The sequence below is a fragment of the Coregonus lavaretus genome (assembly GCF_964263955.1).
Source record: "Coregonus lavaretus genome assembly, contig: HAP1_SCAFFOLD_250, whole genome shotgun sequence".
NCBI classification, from domain to species: Eukaryota; Metazoa; Chordata; class Actinopteri; order Salmoniformes; family Salmonidae; genus Coregonus; species Coregonus lavaretus.
The window spans coordinates 627,607-647,210 of NW_028161097.1; the positions used below are offsets into that span (position 1 = coordinate 627,607).

Genomic DNA, 19,604 nt, shown 5'->3' on the forward strand with positions numbered 1-19,604 from the left:
GCTGTTGGGACAGCTTTATGGAGGCCCTAACAGTTTGTGGACACCGTTATAGTGCAATTAATGTATTGTTTAGTGTTGTGACTTTGCTGGCATGCATCCCCCCCAAAGAAATTGGGGGAGTTCACCCCACCAAGATTGCCCCACTAAAATCACCACTGGTAGTACTTAAATGTACAGTACTGGCGTTCCTAGTTAATATTTTGGTCGAAAATACCAATCATTATAAATTCTAACCTTCCAAGTCATCCCCTCATCTGAAATCACAGAATCAGCAGTGAAATGCACAATAAGAAGACCAGGCAGTTCAATATTCAAATATGCACGTTTATTTGCTGACTATTCAGATTGATTCCTTCACCATGTCGGACCTCTTGTGCAGCCAAGGACCAGACAGGCATCCTATCCTGCGGGATGTTAAAAGCCTGTCTAGACAGTCACTGTGTAGTTGGGTGTCTAGATGGCGTGAATCTTCTTCCAGCGAGCCAGGGGGCCAGTCGAGGGGCTAGATGGCGTGAATCTTCTTCCAGCGAGCCAGGGGGCCAGTCGAGGGGATGTACTTCACCCCACAGCCATCAGGAATAACACGCTTCTCAGCCATCATTTGATCAAAGTCCACCGCGTTGAACTTAGTGAAGCCGTACTTCTTGGACATGTGGATCTGAGAGAGGGAGAGGGAGAGGTGAGAGTGATCAGAGGTCCTCTACAGACAGTCATGTTTCCCAGTGTGTAAATGAATGTTAGCTTAGTATAGTCCCCTGTAGCTCAGTTGGTAGAGCATGGCGCTTGCAACGCCAGGGTTGTGGGTTCGTTTCCCACGGGGGGCCAGTATGAAAATGTATGCACTCACTCACTGTAAGTCGCTCTGGATAAGAGCGTCTGCTAAATGACTAAAATGTAGAAACACAACCTCTGGCCCTTAAGACGTTTAAACCACAGAGTCTGACATCGAATTAGCATAATAAAGCAATCCATAAAACTCTGTCAGTGTAAGTTAGATATCCGTTGGATGAGTCTCAATCCACCGCATCCGCCGACGTCACACTGGCACATCTGCTGTGAAAGGTGGCATTGCCAGAGCGGCGTGTCAGACCATAAGAAAACCTTGAAAATCCGTCTCCTCACAACAATCGAATGGTTTGGCTACAAACTATGACCTCTATGGAAAGGAGACTCACCAACACGATGGTGTTCTCAGTTTTGCTCTAAAACCCCAACAAGCGTCTTGGGACTCCACAGAGGTCGGTGCAGCCGATCTGCCAACGCCTGTCTGTTGAGTGGACAGTTTGGGCTACACACTAATATGACCCCCCCTCTGTGGAAAGGTGAGACTCAGTTGTTTTGCACTAGGAAGCCCACAGGCCTCAACTCGCCTGAAGGTCCACCGGTATGGAAGTATAATATGGAGACTGTTTAATGCCAAAAATATGGGTTTAAATTAGGGCTGTCAAATGATTAAAATTTTAAATCAAATTAATCAGAATTTTCAGTGGATTAATCATGATTAATCACTATTTGCAATTACACCTGAATCCTAACCATTTTTTTTCTGAAATGCATACCAAAAGATAAATAACAGGACACAGATACATAATTTTCAGTGAGTCCGCTGTCAGCAAGACTCACTGTGACACTTCTCTGCACCATGTGAGCGACACAGTTCATGTGTTCATAGCGTGTAAGTCGAATTGCGGCAACCATGTTGCGTGCACTGTCAGTCCCAATGGTTGTAGTCTTGCCCTCGATGTCCCACTCACGTGCAACAGACAGGAACTGTTCTTTACAAGCCTCCGCAAAATGACGCTCCTCAGTTTTTAATATAGTCAGCGCAAAAGACTTCAGTTCCCACGTGTCACTGATTAAATGTGCAGTTACTCCGAGGTAATTGTTGTTACTCACTGATGTCCAATGGTCTCCTGTCAGGGCGATATGATTTACTTGAGCCAAGACCTCTTTCCTTTTTTCTTTTTCGTTTTCATAGAGCTCGTGGATTTTCTTCATAACTGTGGCTCTTGACGGTGGCTTATAGAATGAGTCTTGAGACGCCACTTGCAAAACATCAAGGAAACCTGAGTCTTCTACAATGCTAATGGGTCTACAATCCTTTGCAATCCATTTTGCTATTGTGTTGGTCAAATTATCTGAGGTTGATTTTGTTAATTGCCTGCAAACATTCAGCGTGGTCTGGCGCAAACCACTTGCTGAATCTGACGGCCCAGCAAACGCATGTTTGGCGTTGACATGGTACTTCAAGCTTGAACAGCTCCGGTGAAATTGAAACTCCTTCTTACAAATCTTGCAAATAACCTTGTACTTGTTAACTGTACCATCATCATTCTTTTTATATTTGAATCCGTCAATAGGCCCACTTTGCTCACCTTGCTCCATCTCGCCTCTAGCTCCCAACCACTTTCCTGACCTGAATAATTTGTCACACTGCGCATGCGTGAAATGCGTTAAAAAAATTGACGTAATTAACAGCAAACAACTAATTAACGTCGTTAATGCGCTATTTTTGACAGCCCTAGTTTAAATACATGTAAGAAAAAACAAATGTTTCCTGATCTTTCCTTCACACACATATATTTTGTGGCGTACAGCAGGTCAGCCACCAGGGGGAGACTCGTCGAGGCCTGGTAACAGATGGGAGTATACATCAGGAGGCAGTGGCTCCATCTGCTGGACGGGCCAGGTCTCGACGGGCTGGAGTATACATCAGGAGGCAGTGGCTCCATCTGCTGGACGGGCCAGGTCTCGCCGGGCTGGAGTATACATCAGGAGGCAGTGCTCCATCTGCTGGACGGGCCAGGTCTCGCCGGGCTGGAGTATACATCAGGAGGCAGTGTCTCCATCTGCTGGACGGGCCAGGTCTCGCCGGGCTGGAGTATACATCAGGAGGCAGTGGCTCCATCTGCTGGACGGGCCAGGTCTCGCCGGGCTGGAGTATACATCAGGAGGCAGTGGCTCCATCTGCTGGACGGGCCAGGTCTCGCCGGGCTCCCCGGACAGGACTAACTGGGGCTGATTGGGAGGTGGGGGGTAATTAAGGGCAGATTGCTCAAGGCCCATAAAGCGGCCAGAAGGGCAGCAGATGAGAGGAGTGGGGGAAGTAGTTGGAGACGGTATCCTGGAGAGGGTCTCATGGGGGAGGACTGGGGGAAGTAGTTGGAGACGGTATCCTGGAGAGGATCTCATGGGGTAGACCTAACCTTTTCTTTTGATTATTGTATTAATAAACACCCTTGAAAACGAGCTAATCACACTCTGTCCGTGTCTGATCTGTGTAAACGTCTTGACCCAAACCCCCTGATCTGCCACACACAGACACACACACACAGACACACACACACACAGACACACACACACACAGACACACACACATACATATAGGGCAGACACTTCACAACAAACTTGAGAATGTTTTGGAGGACTATCTGTTATTCAATGTGTTTGTATGGGCTAATAGCAGTAAGGACTATCTGTTATTCAATGTGTTTGTACGGGCTAATAGCAGTAAGGACTATCTGTTGTTCCATGTAGTGAATCTGTTATTCAATGTGTTTGTATGGGCTAATAGCAGTAAGGACCATCTGTTGTTCCATGTAGTGAATCTGTTATTCAATGTGTTTGTATGGGCTAATAGCAGTAAGGACTATCTGTTGTTCCATGTAGTGAATCTGTTATTCAATGTGTTTGTATGGGCTAATAGCAGTAAGGACCATCTGTTGTTCCATGTAGTGAATCTGTTATTCAATGTGTTTGTATGGGCTAATAGCAGTAAGGACTATCTGTTGTTCCATGTAGTGAATCTGTTATTCAATGTGTTTGTATGGGCTAATAGCAGTAAGGACTATCTGTTGTTCCATGTAGTGAATCTGTTATTCAATGTGTTTGTATGGGCTAATAGCAGTAAGGACTATCTGTTATTCAATGTGTTTGTATGGGCTAATAGCAGTAAGGACTATCTGTTATTCAATGTGTTTGTATGGGCTAATAGCAGTAAGGACTATCTGTTATTCAATGTGTTTGTATGGGCTAATAGCAGTAAGGACTATCTGTTATTCAATGTGTTTGTATGGGCTAATAGCAGTAAGGACTATCTGTTATTCAATGTGTTTGTATGGGCTAATAGCAGTAAGGACTATCTGTTATTCAATGTGTTTGTATGGGCTAATAGCAGTAAAGACTATCTGTTATTCAATGTGTTTGTATGGGCTAATAGCAGTAAGGACTATCTGTTGTTCCATGTAGTGAATCTGTTATTCAATGTGTTTGTATGGGCTAATAGCAGTAAAGACTATCTGTTGTTCCATGTAGTGAATCTGTTATTTAATGTGTTTGTATGGGCTAATAGCAGTAAGGACTATCTGTTGTTCCATGTAGTGAATCTGTTATTCAATGTGTTTGTATGGGCTAATAGCAGTAAGGACTATCTGTTGTTCCATGTAGTGAATCTGTTATTCAATGTGTTTTGTATGGGCTAATAGCAGTAAGGACTATCTGTTATTCAATGTGTTTGTATGGGCTAATAGCAGTAAGGACTATCTGTTGTTCCATGTAGTGAATCTGTTATTCAATGTGTTTGTATGGGCTAATAGCAGTAAGGACTATCTGTTGTTCCATGTAGTGAATCTGTTATTCAATGTGTTTGTATGGGCTAATAGCAGTAAGGACTATCTGTTGTTCCATGTAGTGAATCTGTTATTCAATGTGTTTGTATGGGCTAATAGCAGTAAGGACTATCTGTTGTTCCATGTAGTGAGTCTGTTATTCAATGTGTTTGTATGGGCTAATAGCAGTAAGGACTATCTGTTGTTCCATGTAGTGAATCTGTTATTCAATGTGTTTATATGGGATAATAGCAGTAAGGACTATCTGTTGTTCCATGTAGTGAATCTGTTATTCAATGTGTTTGTATGGGCTAATAGCAGTAAGGACTATCTGTTGTTCCATGTAGTGAATCTGTTATTCAATGTGTTTGTATGGGCTAATAGCAGTAAGGACTATCTGTTGTTCCATGTAGTGAATCTGTTATTCAATGTGTTTGTATGGGCTAATAGCAGTAAGGACTATCTGTTATTCAATGTGTTTGTATGGGCTAATAGCAGTAAGGACTATCTGTTATTCAATGTGTTTGTATGGGCTAATAGCAGTAAGGACTATCTGTTATTCAATGTGTTTGTATGGGCTAATAGCAGTAAGGACTATCTGTTATTCAATGTGTTTGTATGGGCTAATAGCAGTAAGGACTATCTGTTATTCAATGTGTTTGTATGGGCTAATAGCAGTAAGGACTATCTGTTATTCAATGTGTTTGTATGGGCTAATAGCAGTAAGGACTATCTGTTATTCAATGTGTTTGTATGGGCTAATAGCAGTAAAGCCAAATTCAATTTCTCAAATCCTTTTTTATAGATATTTTGATACTTCAAGGGGTCTTAACATTCTACATCAAATAGCCAAATGACCCTTGGTATGACCTCATTGCATACAGCTTAGTAGAAACCCCCCGGCTTAGACAGCAGAGGGTTAAAGGACAAGGTAGCTTATTTTTTTACTTACCAAATCTAGATTGTTTTATGTAAATGCCTGAGGAAGTCCATTGTTGGTTGGGGTAAATTTCAAAAACCAAGTGAAATCACAAAAAGTGTCTCGACACTTCTTCAACATTTCATTTACATAAAAAAAAATATTTGGTTAAATACCTTTACAATGATCACTACCACATTTGATCAGTTATCCACAGTGTGTGTGTCTGTGTGTGTGTGTGCCTGTGTGTGTTACCTTCTGGCGTCCGGGGAACTTGAACTTGGCTCTGCGGAGAGCCTCTATAATGTGCTCCTTGTTGCTGGCCTTGGTGCGGACAGACATGATCACCTGACCGATTCTAACACGGGCCACGGTGCCCAGAGGTTTACCGAACGCACCACGCATCCCCGTCTGGAGCCTAGAGACACAGAACAAACCACGTTGAATTGGACGCACAGAGAGAACACATTTAATTATAGACAAAACACATGTAATGATCTTGGACTTTAAATGGCACCCTACACTCGATGTCAGAGGTCACCAACCGGTCGATCACCAAGCTGTAGAACAGTCAACGATTAAGGCTCTTTTTTTTGGTCTTGCGCGGTTGACAGTAGGTTGACAGTAGGTTGACAGTAGGTTGATTCAGAAGCCCTGTGCGTTGGGTAGGCAAAGTGTTCCCATTTTGAACTATTTCATTTATCTGAAGGGAAAAACTCGACCTACCCAGTGGACCAGGAGAGCTGTGGCTAAATCAAACTGCCCTATTGAGCTGGCCAATCGGATAGCTCAAATCATTGGCCTACAGCGTCCACCAACCCACAGCAAAGTCTGATACTAGCCAAGGTGAGATTTCATAACTTTTAAAACCATGACCAGAGAGAGTCACAGAATACAGCAAAGAGGTGCTGTTTGAATTCCTACCACTCGCGCTGCAGCTGGAATCAATAGACCTGTATTTATTATTAGCAGATAGTCCGGTCTATTTTCATGTTTAGGAATATTTCACTTTCTCTGGTCATTAGGAACATGAGGCAGACAATGTGACTCCAGTTTGGCCATTAGGTGAAAGACTGTCCCCTCTCTCTGGTCAGTCTCACCGGAGCAGAGACCGAGAGGCGAACCCTCTGCTTCCCACCCCGGCGAACCCTCTGCTTCCCACCCTCTGCTGAGACTGACCATCAGACCCCCCCCCCAGGCGAACCCTCTGCTTCCCACCCTCTGCTGAGACTGACCATCAGACCCCCCCCCCAGGCGAACCCTCTGCTTCCCACCCTCTGCTGAGACTGACCATCAGACCCCCCCCCCAGGCGAACCCTCTGCTTCCCACCCTCTGCTGAGACTGACCATCAGACCCCCCCCCCAGGCGAACCCTCTGCTTCCCACCCTCTGCTGAGACTGACCATCAGGCCCCCCCCCCCCAGGCGAACCCTCTGCTGAGACTGACCATCAGACCCCCCCCCAGGCGAACCCTCTGCTTCCCACCCTCTGCTGAGACTGACCATCAGGCCCCCCCCCAGGCGAACCCTCTGCTGAGACAGGAGCAGAGACCGAGAGGCGAACCCTCTGCTTCCCACCCTCTGCTGAGACCGGAGCAGAGACCGAGAGGCGAACCCTCTGCTCCCCACCCTCTGCTGAGACTGACCATCAGACCCCCCCCCAGGCGAACCCTCTGCTCCCCCCCCCCACCCCCCGGCGAACCCTCTGCTCTAAAAAATCCCCTGGTCTGACATTTAGCAGCAGCACAAGTTGTAAAGGTTGTCTCAGCGGTCCCTTAAAGGGGCCAGCACCTCCCAGCTGGCCTCATACACAACCACAGAGTCACTGTCTGCAGCCACTGCACACCAGAACCACACTGCAGCGAGACTGGTCGGCTTAATAAGCTGCAGGTGTGTGTGTGTGTGTGTTAGGAGTTTGTAGAAGAGTGAGTGCTGTACCTATCAGCCCCAGCGCAGGACAACATCTTGTTGATACGGATGACATGGAAGGGGTGCAGGCGGACCCGGATGTGGAAGCCGTCCTTTCCACAAGTCTTCACCATGTATTTGTTGGCACAGATACGGGCTGCCTCCAGAGCTACAGGAGAGATGGGAGAGTTAACAGACAGGCTGCCTCCAGAGGAGAGAGTTAACAGACAGGCTGCCTCCAGAGGAGAGAGTTAACAGACAGGCTGCCTCCAGAGGAGAGAGTTAACAGACAGGCTGCCTCCAGAGGAGAGAGTTAACAGACAGGCTGCCTCCAGAGGAGAGATGGGAGAGTTAACAGACAGGCTGCCTCCAGAGGAGAGAGTTAACAGACAGGCTGCCTCCAGAGGAGAGAGTTAACAGAGAGGCTGCCTCCAGAGGAGAGAGTTAACAGACAGGCTGCCTCCAGAGGAGAGAGTTAACAGACAGGCTGCCTCCAGAGGAAAGATGGGAGATATGGAAAGTACATCAATGCGACATGGTGATCTGACCTTGCATTTCAGAAGACAATGTGTGTGTAACATTGTGAGTGAGTGAGTGAGTATGTGCCTGGTCTGTGTGTGTGTGTGGGTCAGAGAAGGTGACTGTCTCCAGAGATACCCCAGCCCCCTCACCTTCGGAGGACAGCTGCTCGTACTCGTCAGAGACCATGTGACCACACAGAGGGAACTCATCCACCCTGGCCTTCTTCCTGCCCAGGTCAAAGATCCTGATCTTAGGATCTACAGAGAGGAGACAGGAGAGGTTAAATAGTTCATGATGTTCTGAATGTCTTTAAAAAAGGTGCACTATGCAGAAATCACTCCTCCATTTCCTGGTTCTAAGAGGTTACCTAATTTCATTTTGTGACAAAACAAGCTGTTTCCCAAACTCTGTCCTGGGCCCCCCAGTTTTACTTTTGGTTTTGTGCACCAGCTGAAAATACAATATTTGTAGGTATGGAAAACGTATTTCACAGTGGTTCAGATGGTACAATGATTCTTTGCACCAGGGTTTCCTAAACTCTGTCCTGGGGCCCCCCTGGGGGTAACGTTTTGGTTTTTGCCCTAGCGCTAACAGTCAAGATGAGTTGGTTATTTGAATCAGCTGTGTTAGCGCTAGGGCAAAAACCAAAATGTTGCCCCCAGGGGGGCCCAAGGAGAGAGTTTAGGAACCCCTGGGGCAAAGAATCATTGTACCATCTGAACCACTGATATTTTCCATTACCAAAGATAGTATTTTCAGCTGGTGTACAAAACCAAAATTAAGACTCAAAAATGAAAAACTTAAGGCATAGAAATAGATTTACTGCTTCTTCGTCCAACGACTGACTGAACAAAAACGCAACAATCAACGGTTTTACTGAGTTACAGTTCATACGGAAATCAGTCAATATAAATAAATGAATTAGGCCCTAATCTATGGCTTTCATGACTGTGCATCGGTTGGTCACAGATACCTTTTTTTTTTTAAGTAGGGGTGTTGATCAGAAAACCAGTCAGTATCTGCTGTAACCACCATTTGCCTCATGCAGCGTGACACATCTCCTTCACATAGAGTTGATCAGGCTGTTGATTGTGGCCTGTGGAATGTTGTCCCACTCCTCTTCAATGGCTGTGGGAAGTTGCTGGATATCGGCGGGAACTGGAACAGGCTGTCGTACACGTCGATCCAGAGCATCCCAAACATGCTCAATGGGTGACATGTCTGGTGAGTATGCAGGCCATGGAAGAACTGGGACATTTTCAGCTTCCAGGAATTGTGTACAGATCCTTGAGACATGGGGCCGTGCATTATCATGCTGAAACATGAGGGGATGGTGGCCGATGAATGGCACGACAATGGGCCTCAGGATCTCGTCACGGTATCTCTGTGCATTCAAATTGCCATGGATAAAATGCAATTGTGTTCGTTGTCCGTAGCTTATGCCTGCCCGTACCATAACCCCACTGCCACCATGGGGCACTCTGTTCACAACGTTGACATCAGCAAACCGCTCTCCCACACGACGACACACGCAGTCTGCCCGGTACAGTTGAAACCGGGATTCATCCATGAAGAGCACACTTCCCCAGTGTGTCAGTGGCCATCGAAGGTGGGCATTTGCCCTCTGAAGTGCAGTCAGGTCAAGACCCTGGTGAGGACGACGAGCGCGCAGATGAGCTGAGATGGTTTCTGACAGTTTGTGCAGAAGTTCTTTGGTTGTGCAAACCCAGTTTCATCAGCTGTCTGGGTGGCTGGTCTCAGACGATCACGCAGGTGAAGAAGCCGGATGTGGAGGTCCTGGGCTGGTGTGGTTACACGTGGTCTGCGGTTGTGAGGCCGGTTGGACGTACTGACAAATTCACTAAAACGACGTAAAGAAATGAACATTCAATTCTCTGGCAACAGCTCTGGTGGACACTCCTGTGGTCAGCATGCCAATTGCATGCTCCTTAAAAACTTGAGACATCTGTGGCATTGTGTTGTGTGACAAAACTGCACATTTTAGAGGGGCATTTTATTGTCCCCAGCACAAGGTGCACCTGTGTAATGATCATGCCGTTTAATCAGCTTCTTGATATGCCACACCTGTCAGGTGGATGGATTATCTTGGCAAAGGGAGAAATGCTCACTAACAGGGATGTAAACAAATTTGTGCACAAAATTGAGAGAAAGAAGCTTTTTGAGCATATGGAAAGTTGCTGGGATCTGTTATTTCAGCTCATGAAACATGGGATCAACACTTTACATGTTGCGTTTACATTTCTGTTCAGTATATAACTCATATTTCTGTGAATTTGGTCAGGTCGCTCAAAAGGTCACATTCCAGCTGCAAGTGACCAAATAGACATAGCAAATAGTCAACTAGCTACACCCTCAGTAGTTGGCAGAATGAAAACATTGTAACGTTTTGTCTCAGCGGTCCCTTAAAGGGGCCAGCACCTCCCAGCTGGCCTCATACACAACCACAGAGTCACTGTCTGCAGCCACTGCACACCAGAACCACACTGCAGCGAGACTGGTCGGCTTAATAAGCTGCAGTTAAGAACACATGTTCTTGTTTAGTATTTATTAGAATCCCCATAGGCTGCCACCAATTCAACAGCTACTCTTCCTGGGGTCCAGACAGGAATAAACAATTTCATAAAAGGCAACAGCCTACATCATTAATAAAAAACATTGTAATGTTGTATTATACATTTGTAATGGGTGTGTTACTAGAGTGTGTCTCTTCACAGTCCATGTTGTCCTGAGTGTAAATTTGAGTATTTTTTTATTTTTAAGTCTGATTTTACTGCTTGCTTGAGTTACTTGATGTGGAATAGAGTTCCATGTAGTCATGGCTCTATGTAGTACTGAGTTTCATGGCCTCGGTTCTAAACTGTAAAGAGACCCCTGGTGGCATGTCTTGTGGGGTATGTATGGGTGTCTGAGCTGTTTGAACAGACAGTTCGGTGCCTTCAACACCTCTCACAAAGACAAGTAGTGATGCAGTCAATTTAGCATGCAACTGACATTAGCCTTCAGTGTCCATTTAGGGGCCTGAGGTGCTGCTCTGTTCTGGGCCAACTAATTTTCTTGTTTGAGTGGGAATAACCTCAAGGTAAAGGAGAGAGAACTTACCAGGCACACCGCGACAGAAGCGGGACTTGGGGTAGGGCTTGTTCTTGCAGTAGCGATAGCTAAGGGAGAGACAGATGGTTTAATTAAACAATTGTCAGCTGACTACCTACAGTAGCGGCTCGTAGCTAACTGACTACCTACAGTAGCGGCTCGTAGCTAACTGACTACCTACAGTAGCGGCTCGTAGCTAACTGACTACCTACAGTAGCGGCTCGTAGCTAACTGACTACCTACAGTAGCTGCTCGTAGCTAACTGACTACCTACAGTAGCGGCTCGTAGCTAACTGACTACCTACAGTAGCGGCTCGTAGCTAACTGACTACCTACAGTAGCGGCTCGTAGCTAACTGACTACCTACAGTAGCTGCTCGTAGCTAACTGACTACCTACAGTAGCGGCTCGTAGCTAACTGACTACCTACAGTAGCACTACTATAGGCTACTGGCTCAGTCACAATTTGGTTGGTCAAGTGGTTGTGTCAGCTACTTTTACATTCAACACAGGAAAATGCCAACAATGTAGGAGTGATCAGAAGTTCTCCAGAGAACGCCATGTTTATTAGCGTGTAAAGGAAATCTAACCAGTCAGCATGTTGCCTCAGCGGTCCCTTAAAGGGGCCAGCACCTTCCAGCTGGCCTCAAACAACCAGAGTCTGCAGTACTAGGATTGGGCGATGTCAACCTCTGTCCAATCGTGATTAAGTACCCATAAAACATTGATATACAATGGCCAACCCCCAAAAAGGTCAAACGCAAAAAACACAGCTAAAAAAGGACTGCTGGCGTAAACATGCTACAGGAGGGATGAGATTAACCATGACAAAATATATTTCAGCCACACAAAAAAAAATCTGTACAAAAATAGCCTATTCCTCTCTGTGGCACGAAGGAGATGTCGACGTGCAAGACTGCCTCACTGGTTGTGAGTCATGTGATTTGTTGTAAATCATGAAGGGCCCAGCTGCAGAGCACAACTCTGCCGTCCCCATGACGGGCCCAGCTGCGGAGCACAACTCTGCCGTCCCCATGAAGGGCCCAGCTGCAGAGCACAACTCTGCCGTCCCCATGAAGGGCCCAACTCTGCCGTCCCCATGAAGGGCCCAGCTGCAGAGCACAACTCTGCCGTCCCCATGAAGGGCCCAGCTGCAGAGCACAACTCTGCCGTCCCCAGAACAGAATCATTATTTAATGATCTGCCTAATCTTCCTCTTACTAGGCCTAGGCTTCTATACGTTGCCGGAAGGTTCCATATACACCGCCAATAATAAGCTATGGAAATAGGCCTACTCTACACTTCGTTTCCTTCATAAGCTTTGCTCAGCTCTAAGTTCCCGTTTGACTTCATTTGATTTTTCCATCTTGAAGTGGTCTGACAATTTCACTTGTTGTTGCCTGTAATAGTCGTAATAAATAAAAAAAGTTGTGATAAAGAAATCACCTATAAGACTCACAATTGTTCCTATTTGAAAGCTGAAGCTTCAGGACATTAAACACTATTAGCCTATTTGGGAATAATTATGCCATTTAGCAGACGTTTTTATACAAAGCGACAGTCATGCGTGCATACATTTTACATATGGGTGGTCCCGGGAATCGAACCCACTACCCTGGCATTACAAGCACCGCATTTCAAGCACCATGCTCTACCAAATGAGCTACAAAGAAAATTCCATAACATTAACTTGCCTTAAAATAGTATTTTACAACTTGATGTTATATGGTTCCTCACCCTGAAAGTAGTCTCTGGACCAGGAGAAACTAATCCATGGTTCAGTTCTTTAAACAGCCACTACAAACTTCAACTAACCTTAACCACCACAAGTTAACAAATCAATGGAAGTGATGTGAGCATGTTTAAAAAGCCCAAATCACCTGAAATCAACTCCATATTTGGTTTGATGTTACTTAGGTGATTTTGACATTTAAAAAACATGCTCACATGCCCCCATCACTTCCATTGATTGTTAACTTGCGGTGGCTAAAGTTAGCTGAAGTTTCTAGTGGCTGTTTAAAGAAAACCGAACCATGGATTAGTTTCTCCTGGTCCATAGACTACTTTCAGGGTGAGGAATCATCTAACATCAAGTTGTAAAAGTGAAATACTCCTTTAATGCTTTTGAAATGCTATTTAATTTGTAGGATTTCGCTTTTGGCCGTTTGTTTCGCAACAGCGAGGAGGGATGCATGAATAATTTATTTTAGACTAAGCTTTGCTCAACTGTAAGGTTTGTGGCAAACTATTCCTTTGATTTTTTCCACCTTTCTATTGTTTGTTCTACCTGATTATTGCCTAGCATGTTTTTAGGTTATTCAAAACTTTGAGAACTTACGGCATTAGATAAATTCATTGTTTGATCATGAAGTACTGCGGCGGGAGGAGGGAGAAAGCCAGCAGGCATAAAAACTGAAGTCATATTCAGAACAAATGGACAGAAGACTAAATGTGTCTTTTAAAATAGTCACTGGATTGTCCACTATAGAAAATGTAAATAGCTTCGGCTATATGGACCAGATCATCTGACATCAAGACAAACATTTGATATTTTGTGCCGCTTTGTTCTCTTGCATTCTGTAAATTGTTAAATTTATTGAAAAGGTTATTCAGGCTATAAAGGAATAGGCCACTCTTTGAGCATGTGGAAAGTTGCTGGGATCTGTGATTTCTGCTCATGAAACATGGGATCAACACTTTACATGTAGCGTTTACATTTCTGTTCAGTATATAACTAATTTCTGTGAATTTGGTCAGGTCGCTCAAAAGGTCACATTACAGCTGTAAGTGACCAAATAGACATAGCAAATAGTCAACTAGCTACACCCTCAGTAGTTGGCAGAATTAAAACATTGTAACGTTTTGTCTCAGCGGTCCCTTAAAGGGGCCAGCACCTCCCAGCTGGCCTCATACACAACCACAGAGTCACTGTCTGCAGCCACTGCACACCAGAACCACACTGCAGCGAGACTGGTCGGCTTAATAAGCTGCAGTTAAGAACACATGTTCTTGTTTAGTATTTATTAGAATCCCCATAGGCTGCCACCAATTCAACAGCTACTCTTCCTGGGGTCCAGACAGGAATAAACAATTACATAAAAGGCAACAGCCTACATCATAAATAAAAAAACATTGTAATGTTGTATTATACATTTGTAATGGGTGTGTTACTAGAGTGTGTCTCTTCACAGTCCATGTTGTCCTGAGTATAAATTAGATTTTTTTTTTTATCTGATTTTACTGCTTGCTTGAGTTACTTGATGTGGAATAGAGTTCCATGTAGTCATGGCTCTATGTAGTACTGAGTTTCATGGCCTCGGTTCTAAACTGTAAAGAGACCCCTGGTGGCATGTCTTGTGGGGTATGTATGGGTGTCTGAGCTGTTTGAACAGACAGTTCGGTGCCTTCAACACCTCTCACAAAGACAAGTAGTGATGCAGTCAATTTAGCATGCAACTGACATTAGCCTTCAGTGTCCATTTAGGGGCCTGAGGTCCTGCTCTGGTCTGGGCCAACTAATTTTCTTGTTTGAGTGGGAATAACCTCAAGGTGCTGTGTAATGTGTACCAATAATCACAGACCAATGTAAGACACCAATAAACTCCATATATAAGTATGTTGCGCCACCCACAAGTTGCATCGTCTAGTTTCGCTACCTAATGCCATTAGCGGTGTTAGCCTTCTAATCCAGCTAGCTACATGAGTTAATAATATAATAATAATATGCCATTTAGCAGACGCTTTTATCCAAAGCGACTTTGCCATGCGTGTACACATTTTTGTGTATGGGTGGTCCCGGGGATTGAACCCACTACCTTGGCGTTACAAGCGCCACGCTCTACCAGCTGAGCTACAGAGGAGTTAGTGTTAACTAGGTATATGACGGGGACGTAGACATCGCTGACAGTGTGTAACATACCATCTAGCTAGTCAGTTTAATGACAACACAAGTTTACGTTACGGCATATACATAATTTCACAGCAACCCTGCGAATGTAGTTAGCTGGCTCATTGCTGCACATTGTGCAGACACATCCGCCATTTTGTATTTTCACCCAGTGTCAGACTTTATACTTGAGCTAAAACTACGCGACAAAAACACTCACCATCGGGCTGGGCGGCGACCCATGGCTGCGACCTGTTGAAATAACACAAATAAACACTTATTACCAATGGAAAGTAGCTGGGGTTCTAGAGTGGACAAATACTTTATTTTCTATAATTTTTAGAAGAGCGGCAGAGACCACGATGTCACCGTTCACTCACCGAATGGAGGAAAGGAAGTTACAGAGACTTCCGGTGCGTCATATGGGTGCGTTCGCCTGGATAAAATATATGGTAAAAACACACCTGTTTTATTTTTTTATTTGGGTAAGCACTTTTGTAATCATAGTTGAATTATGGTTAGTAATCGTAAATGTTTTATTGAATATTTAGGCAGTAAAATTTCCTCCGTAACTACTAGCCAATTGTGGAGCATCTTGGGAAGAGTAGTTTTTACCAAAGATATTTATAACTAACCCAAGATCGTTCATCTCTGTCGTTTACAGTAGCAGAAAATGAACAGTGGTGTAAAGTACTTCAGTAAAAATACTTCAAAGTACTAATGCCTATGGTCTGGCAGAGTCACTAAACACAAATGCATCTTTTGTAAATAATGTCTGAGTGTTGGAGTGTGCCCCTGGCTATCCGTACATTTTAAAAACAACAAAATGGTGCCATCTGCTTTGCTTAACATAAGGAATTTGAAATGATTTATGCTTTGACTACTACTTTTGATACTTAAGTATATTTTAGCAATTACATTTACTTTTGATACTTAAGTATATTTAAAACCAAATACTTTTAGACTTTTACTCAAGTAGTATTTTACTGGGTGACTTTCACTTTTACTTGAGTAACTTTCTATTAAGGTATCTATACTTTCACTCAAGTATGACAATTGGGTACTTTTTCTACCACTGCATTTCAGAGAGGTCAGATTTTCTCCATGTAACCCTTATTATAAATAACATTTACTCCCTAAGGTACAAGTTGGATAGCTACAGATTGTATATCAGATAATGTGATATAACCAAAGATTTTTGGTGAAAAAAGTATCTTAGAAATGTCCGTTTTCAGTTGCAGGTGGGTCTACAAAAACCATAGAAAATTCAGAAAGATATTAAATCCATGTTTTGTAGCGCACAAGGAGGTTCCTCATTGCTGCTGCACATCTAGCATTGCCCAGCATCTTTACAGGAGGTCCCTCATTGCTGCTGCACATCTAGCATTGCCCAGGATCTTTACAGGAGGTTCCTCATTGCTGCTGCACATCTAGCATTGCCCAGCATCTTTACAGGAGGTTCCTCATTGCTGCTGCACATCTAGCATTGCCCAGCATCTTTACAGGAGGTTCCTCATTGCTGCTGCACATCTAGCATTGCCCAGCATCTTTACAGGAGGTTCCTCATTGCTGCTGCACATCTAGCATTGCCCAGCATCTTTACAGGAGGTTCCTCATTGCTGCTGCACATCTAGCATTGCCCAGCATCTTTACAGGAGGTTCCTCATTGCTGCTGCACATCTAGCATTGCCCAGCATCTTTACAGGAGGTTCCTCATTGCTGCTGCACATCTAGCATTGCCCAGCATCTTTACAGGAACTAGGAGTTTATATGCGACACGCCCGCTGCCATTTGGAGAAGTAGAAGACAGCACATCACCCAGTGCAACAAAAGCAAAGCTCTACACACATGCAAGAGGCATAGATGGGTTGGCTGACAATGTCACGAAAACGATGCACCTTCAATTGAGCAGAAGTCTGCGTGTTGTTGTGATTCTGGATGGCCAGATAGATACCAACAATGACAAGAAACTGCCATGTGGGGAGTCGAGACTCATTTCAGCATGTTTCATCTTGTTCTTGATACCATGTCATGTTTTGAAGTGTTTTGACTGATTTCAAGTCTATGCTAAAATGACAAAAATTCGCTAGCTAGCTAACCAACAACTGTAAATATATATTTGAGAGACAACAAGTGCTCATTGTGCAAATGCATTTATGTTTTCAATAAACATTGGAGATGAAATATAGTTTCCATGTTGTCAACAATCTAAGCCAACCCCATCTGTTTTGCCCCATAGTTGCGCACGGCTTGGTTCTAAACAACCAACCCCTCTATACCTCAATCGATACAAAACATGGATTTAATATCTTTCTTAATTTTCTATGTTTTTTAATAGAACCACCTGCAACTGGAAACGGACATTTCGAAGATACTTTTTTCCCCACCAAATCGAGAACAAAGAAAGTATCGGCAAGAACAGGTTAGTTTGAAGCGTTCCTGTAACTCCCAGAAATGGACACCAAAAATCTTTGCTTATATCACATGATCTGGCGTACAATCTGTAGCTACAAGTTGGACAACTACTCTAAACTGTCTGAAGACACTGATAGCAACAACAATTGTGTTTGGCCATTATTTTACCAACACGCCACTTTAAGTATGTAGGAGAGATGAAGGCTGTAAATTATCAAGGAAAAATGGACACAAACTACATTTGAAAGGATTTCATACAGAGTTGTTATGGGGGCAGTTCAGAGACACTCCCAGGTCCAGCTGTTTCCTACTGTGACCAGCAGGGGGCGGCACTGCACCAGGAGAGCAGACCTCTATACTCCTCTCTCTGTACTGAGTAGATATCGTCTCTCTGTGCCTCTATACTCCTCTCTCTGTACTGAGTAGATATCGTCTCTCTGTTCCTCTATACTCCTCTCTCTCTGTACTGAGTAGATATCGTCTCTCTGTTCCTCTATACTCCTCTCTCTGTACTGAGTAGATATCGTCTCTCTGTTCCTCTATACTCCTCTCTCTGTACTGAGTAGATATCGTCTCTCTGTTCCTCTCTCTCTGTACTGAGTAGATATCGTCTCTCTGTCCCTCTATACTCCTCTGTACTGAGTAGATATCGTCTCTCTGTTCCTCTATACTCCTCTCTCTGTACTAAGTAGATATCGTCTCTCTGTTCCTCTCTCTCTGTACTGAGTAGATATCGTCTCTCTGTTCCTCTCTCTCTGTACTGAGTAGATATCGTCTCTCTGTTCCTCTATACTCCTCTCTCTGTACTGAGTAGATATCGTCTCTCTGTTCCTCTATACTCCTCTCTCTCTGTACTGAGTAGATATCGTCTCTCTGTTCCTCTATACTCTCTCTCTGTACTGAGTAGATATCGTCTCTCTGTTCCTCTATACTCCTCTCTCTGTACTGAGTAGATATCGTCTCTCTGTTCCTCTAAACTCCTCTCCATGTAGTGATTAGATTCAGTCTGACTCAGAGCTCCAGTATGAGGTCATACTATCTGTAAACTGGACTAATGCAGAACAAATGTTTTAACGACGAGGGAGGCTGGGCAATGTTAGGAATTCTAGCCTTGGTTTGACTCTACACACAGAACATACCCAATATAGACCTATACTGTTCACTGTTTCAATTAAACAACAGGCATTTATTTTAAACGGACTATGTTAAATTGTAAGGTTCTTTACGTACTGCACGGCGTATCCAGTAACCTCTAGTAGAACTACCCCACTCTAGATAGTGTAAGCTAAGCGTTTAGTTTGTTCATAGGTGTGTCTTGGCATAGGCCTTAACACAGCTCAGTCCACACTGGAGACTCTTATCTGGTGTTCAGCTGTAGAGAAGTGTTGATTCACTGTCATACTGATATCACTCCTGTACCTTATATTTACCCTTTACAATACGATATGCCTTCACCATGGCAGTCAATGATCACTCAGTCAAGTATATGTTAGGTAGATACGTGTACGAGTGTGTGTCTGCGGCCGGGCGTGTGTTTGGGAAGCTGCTAAAGCGAACCTATTGTTATCAGCCAGGGTGTGCGGCACAACTCTCCCACCAACACACACACACACACGCACGCACGCACGCACGCACGCACGCACGCACGCACGCACGCACGCACGCACGCACGCACGCACGCACACACACACACACACACACTTCTCCTAAAGACTTCCTTTCTGAGAGCGATGGTCAGGGTGTTACTCGCCACACCCTCAGTGTCACAGAAACACACATGAGTCAGACAGCCCGCTAGCCACTGGGTTACTGGGTAACTGCATACCAACCCCTCACTGGGTTACTGCATACCAGCCCGCTAGCCACTGGGTTACTGCATACCAACCCCTCACTGGGTTACTGCATACCAGCCCGCTAGCCACTGGGTTACTGCATACCAGCCGGCTAGCCACTGGGTTACTGCATACCAGCCCGCTAGCCACTGGGTTACTACATACCACCCCGCTAGCCACTGGGTTACTGGGTAACTGCATACCAGCCGGCTAGCCACTGGGTTACTGGGTTACTGCATACCAGCCGGCTAGCCACTGGGTTACTGCATACCAGCCCGCTAGCCACTGGGTTACTGCATACCAACCCCTCACTGGGTTACTGCATACCAGCCCGCTAGCCACTGGGTTACTGCATACCAGCCGGCTAGCCACTGGGTTACTGCATACCAACCCCTCACTGGGTTAC

General features: G+C 44.7%; 1 protein-coding gene across 1 annotated transcript; it reads right to left on the minus strand.

Annotated features, from left to right (window-relative positions):
- Positions 1–303: 303 nt before the first annotated feature.
- On the minus strand, positions 304–15,341 carry LOC311121106 (large ribosomal subunit protein uL16). The gene is made up of 6 exons (XM_084195637.1): positions 15,172–15,341; positions 11,076–11,134; positions 8,105–8,212; positions 7,464–7,602; positions 5,782–5,944; positions 304–658 (listed from the first exon to the last, which is right to left on the minus strand). The coding sequence occupies exons 1-6, from the start codon at positions 15,192–15,194 to the stop codon at positions 503–505; spliced, it is 648 nt and encodes a 215-aa protein (XP_084051763.1). The 5' UTR covers positions 15,195–15,341; the 3' UTR covers positions 304–502.
- Positions 15,342–19,604: the final 4,263 nt, after the last annotated feature.

Coding starts and splice junctions, on each gene's coding strand:
- LOC311121106 (XM_084195637.1), bottom strand. CDS start 15,194: ATGGGTCGCCGCCCAGCCCGATG. Junction 11,135..15,171: donor GGTCGCCGCCCAGCCCGATG/GTGAGTGTTTTT, acceptor TCTCTCCCTTAG/CTATCGCTACTGCAAGAACA. Junction 8,213..11,075: donor CTTCTGTCGCGGTGTGCCTG/GTAAGTTCTCTC, acceptor TCCTCTCTGTAG/ATCCTAAGATCAGGATCTTT.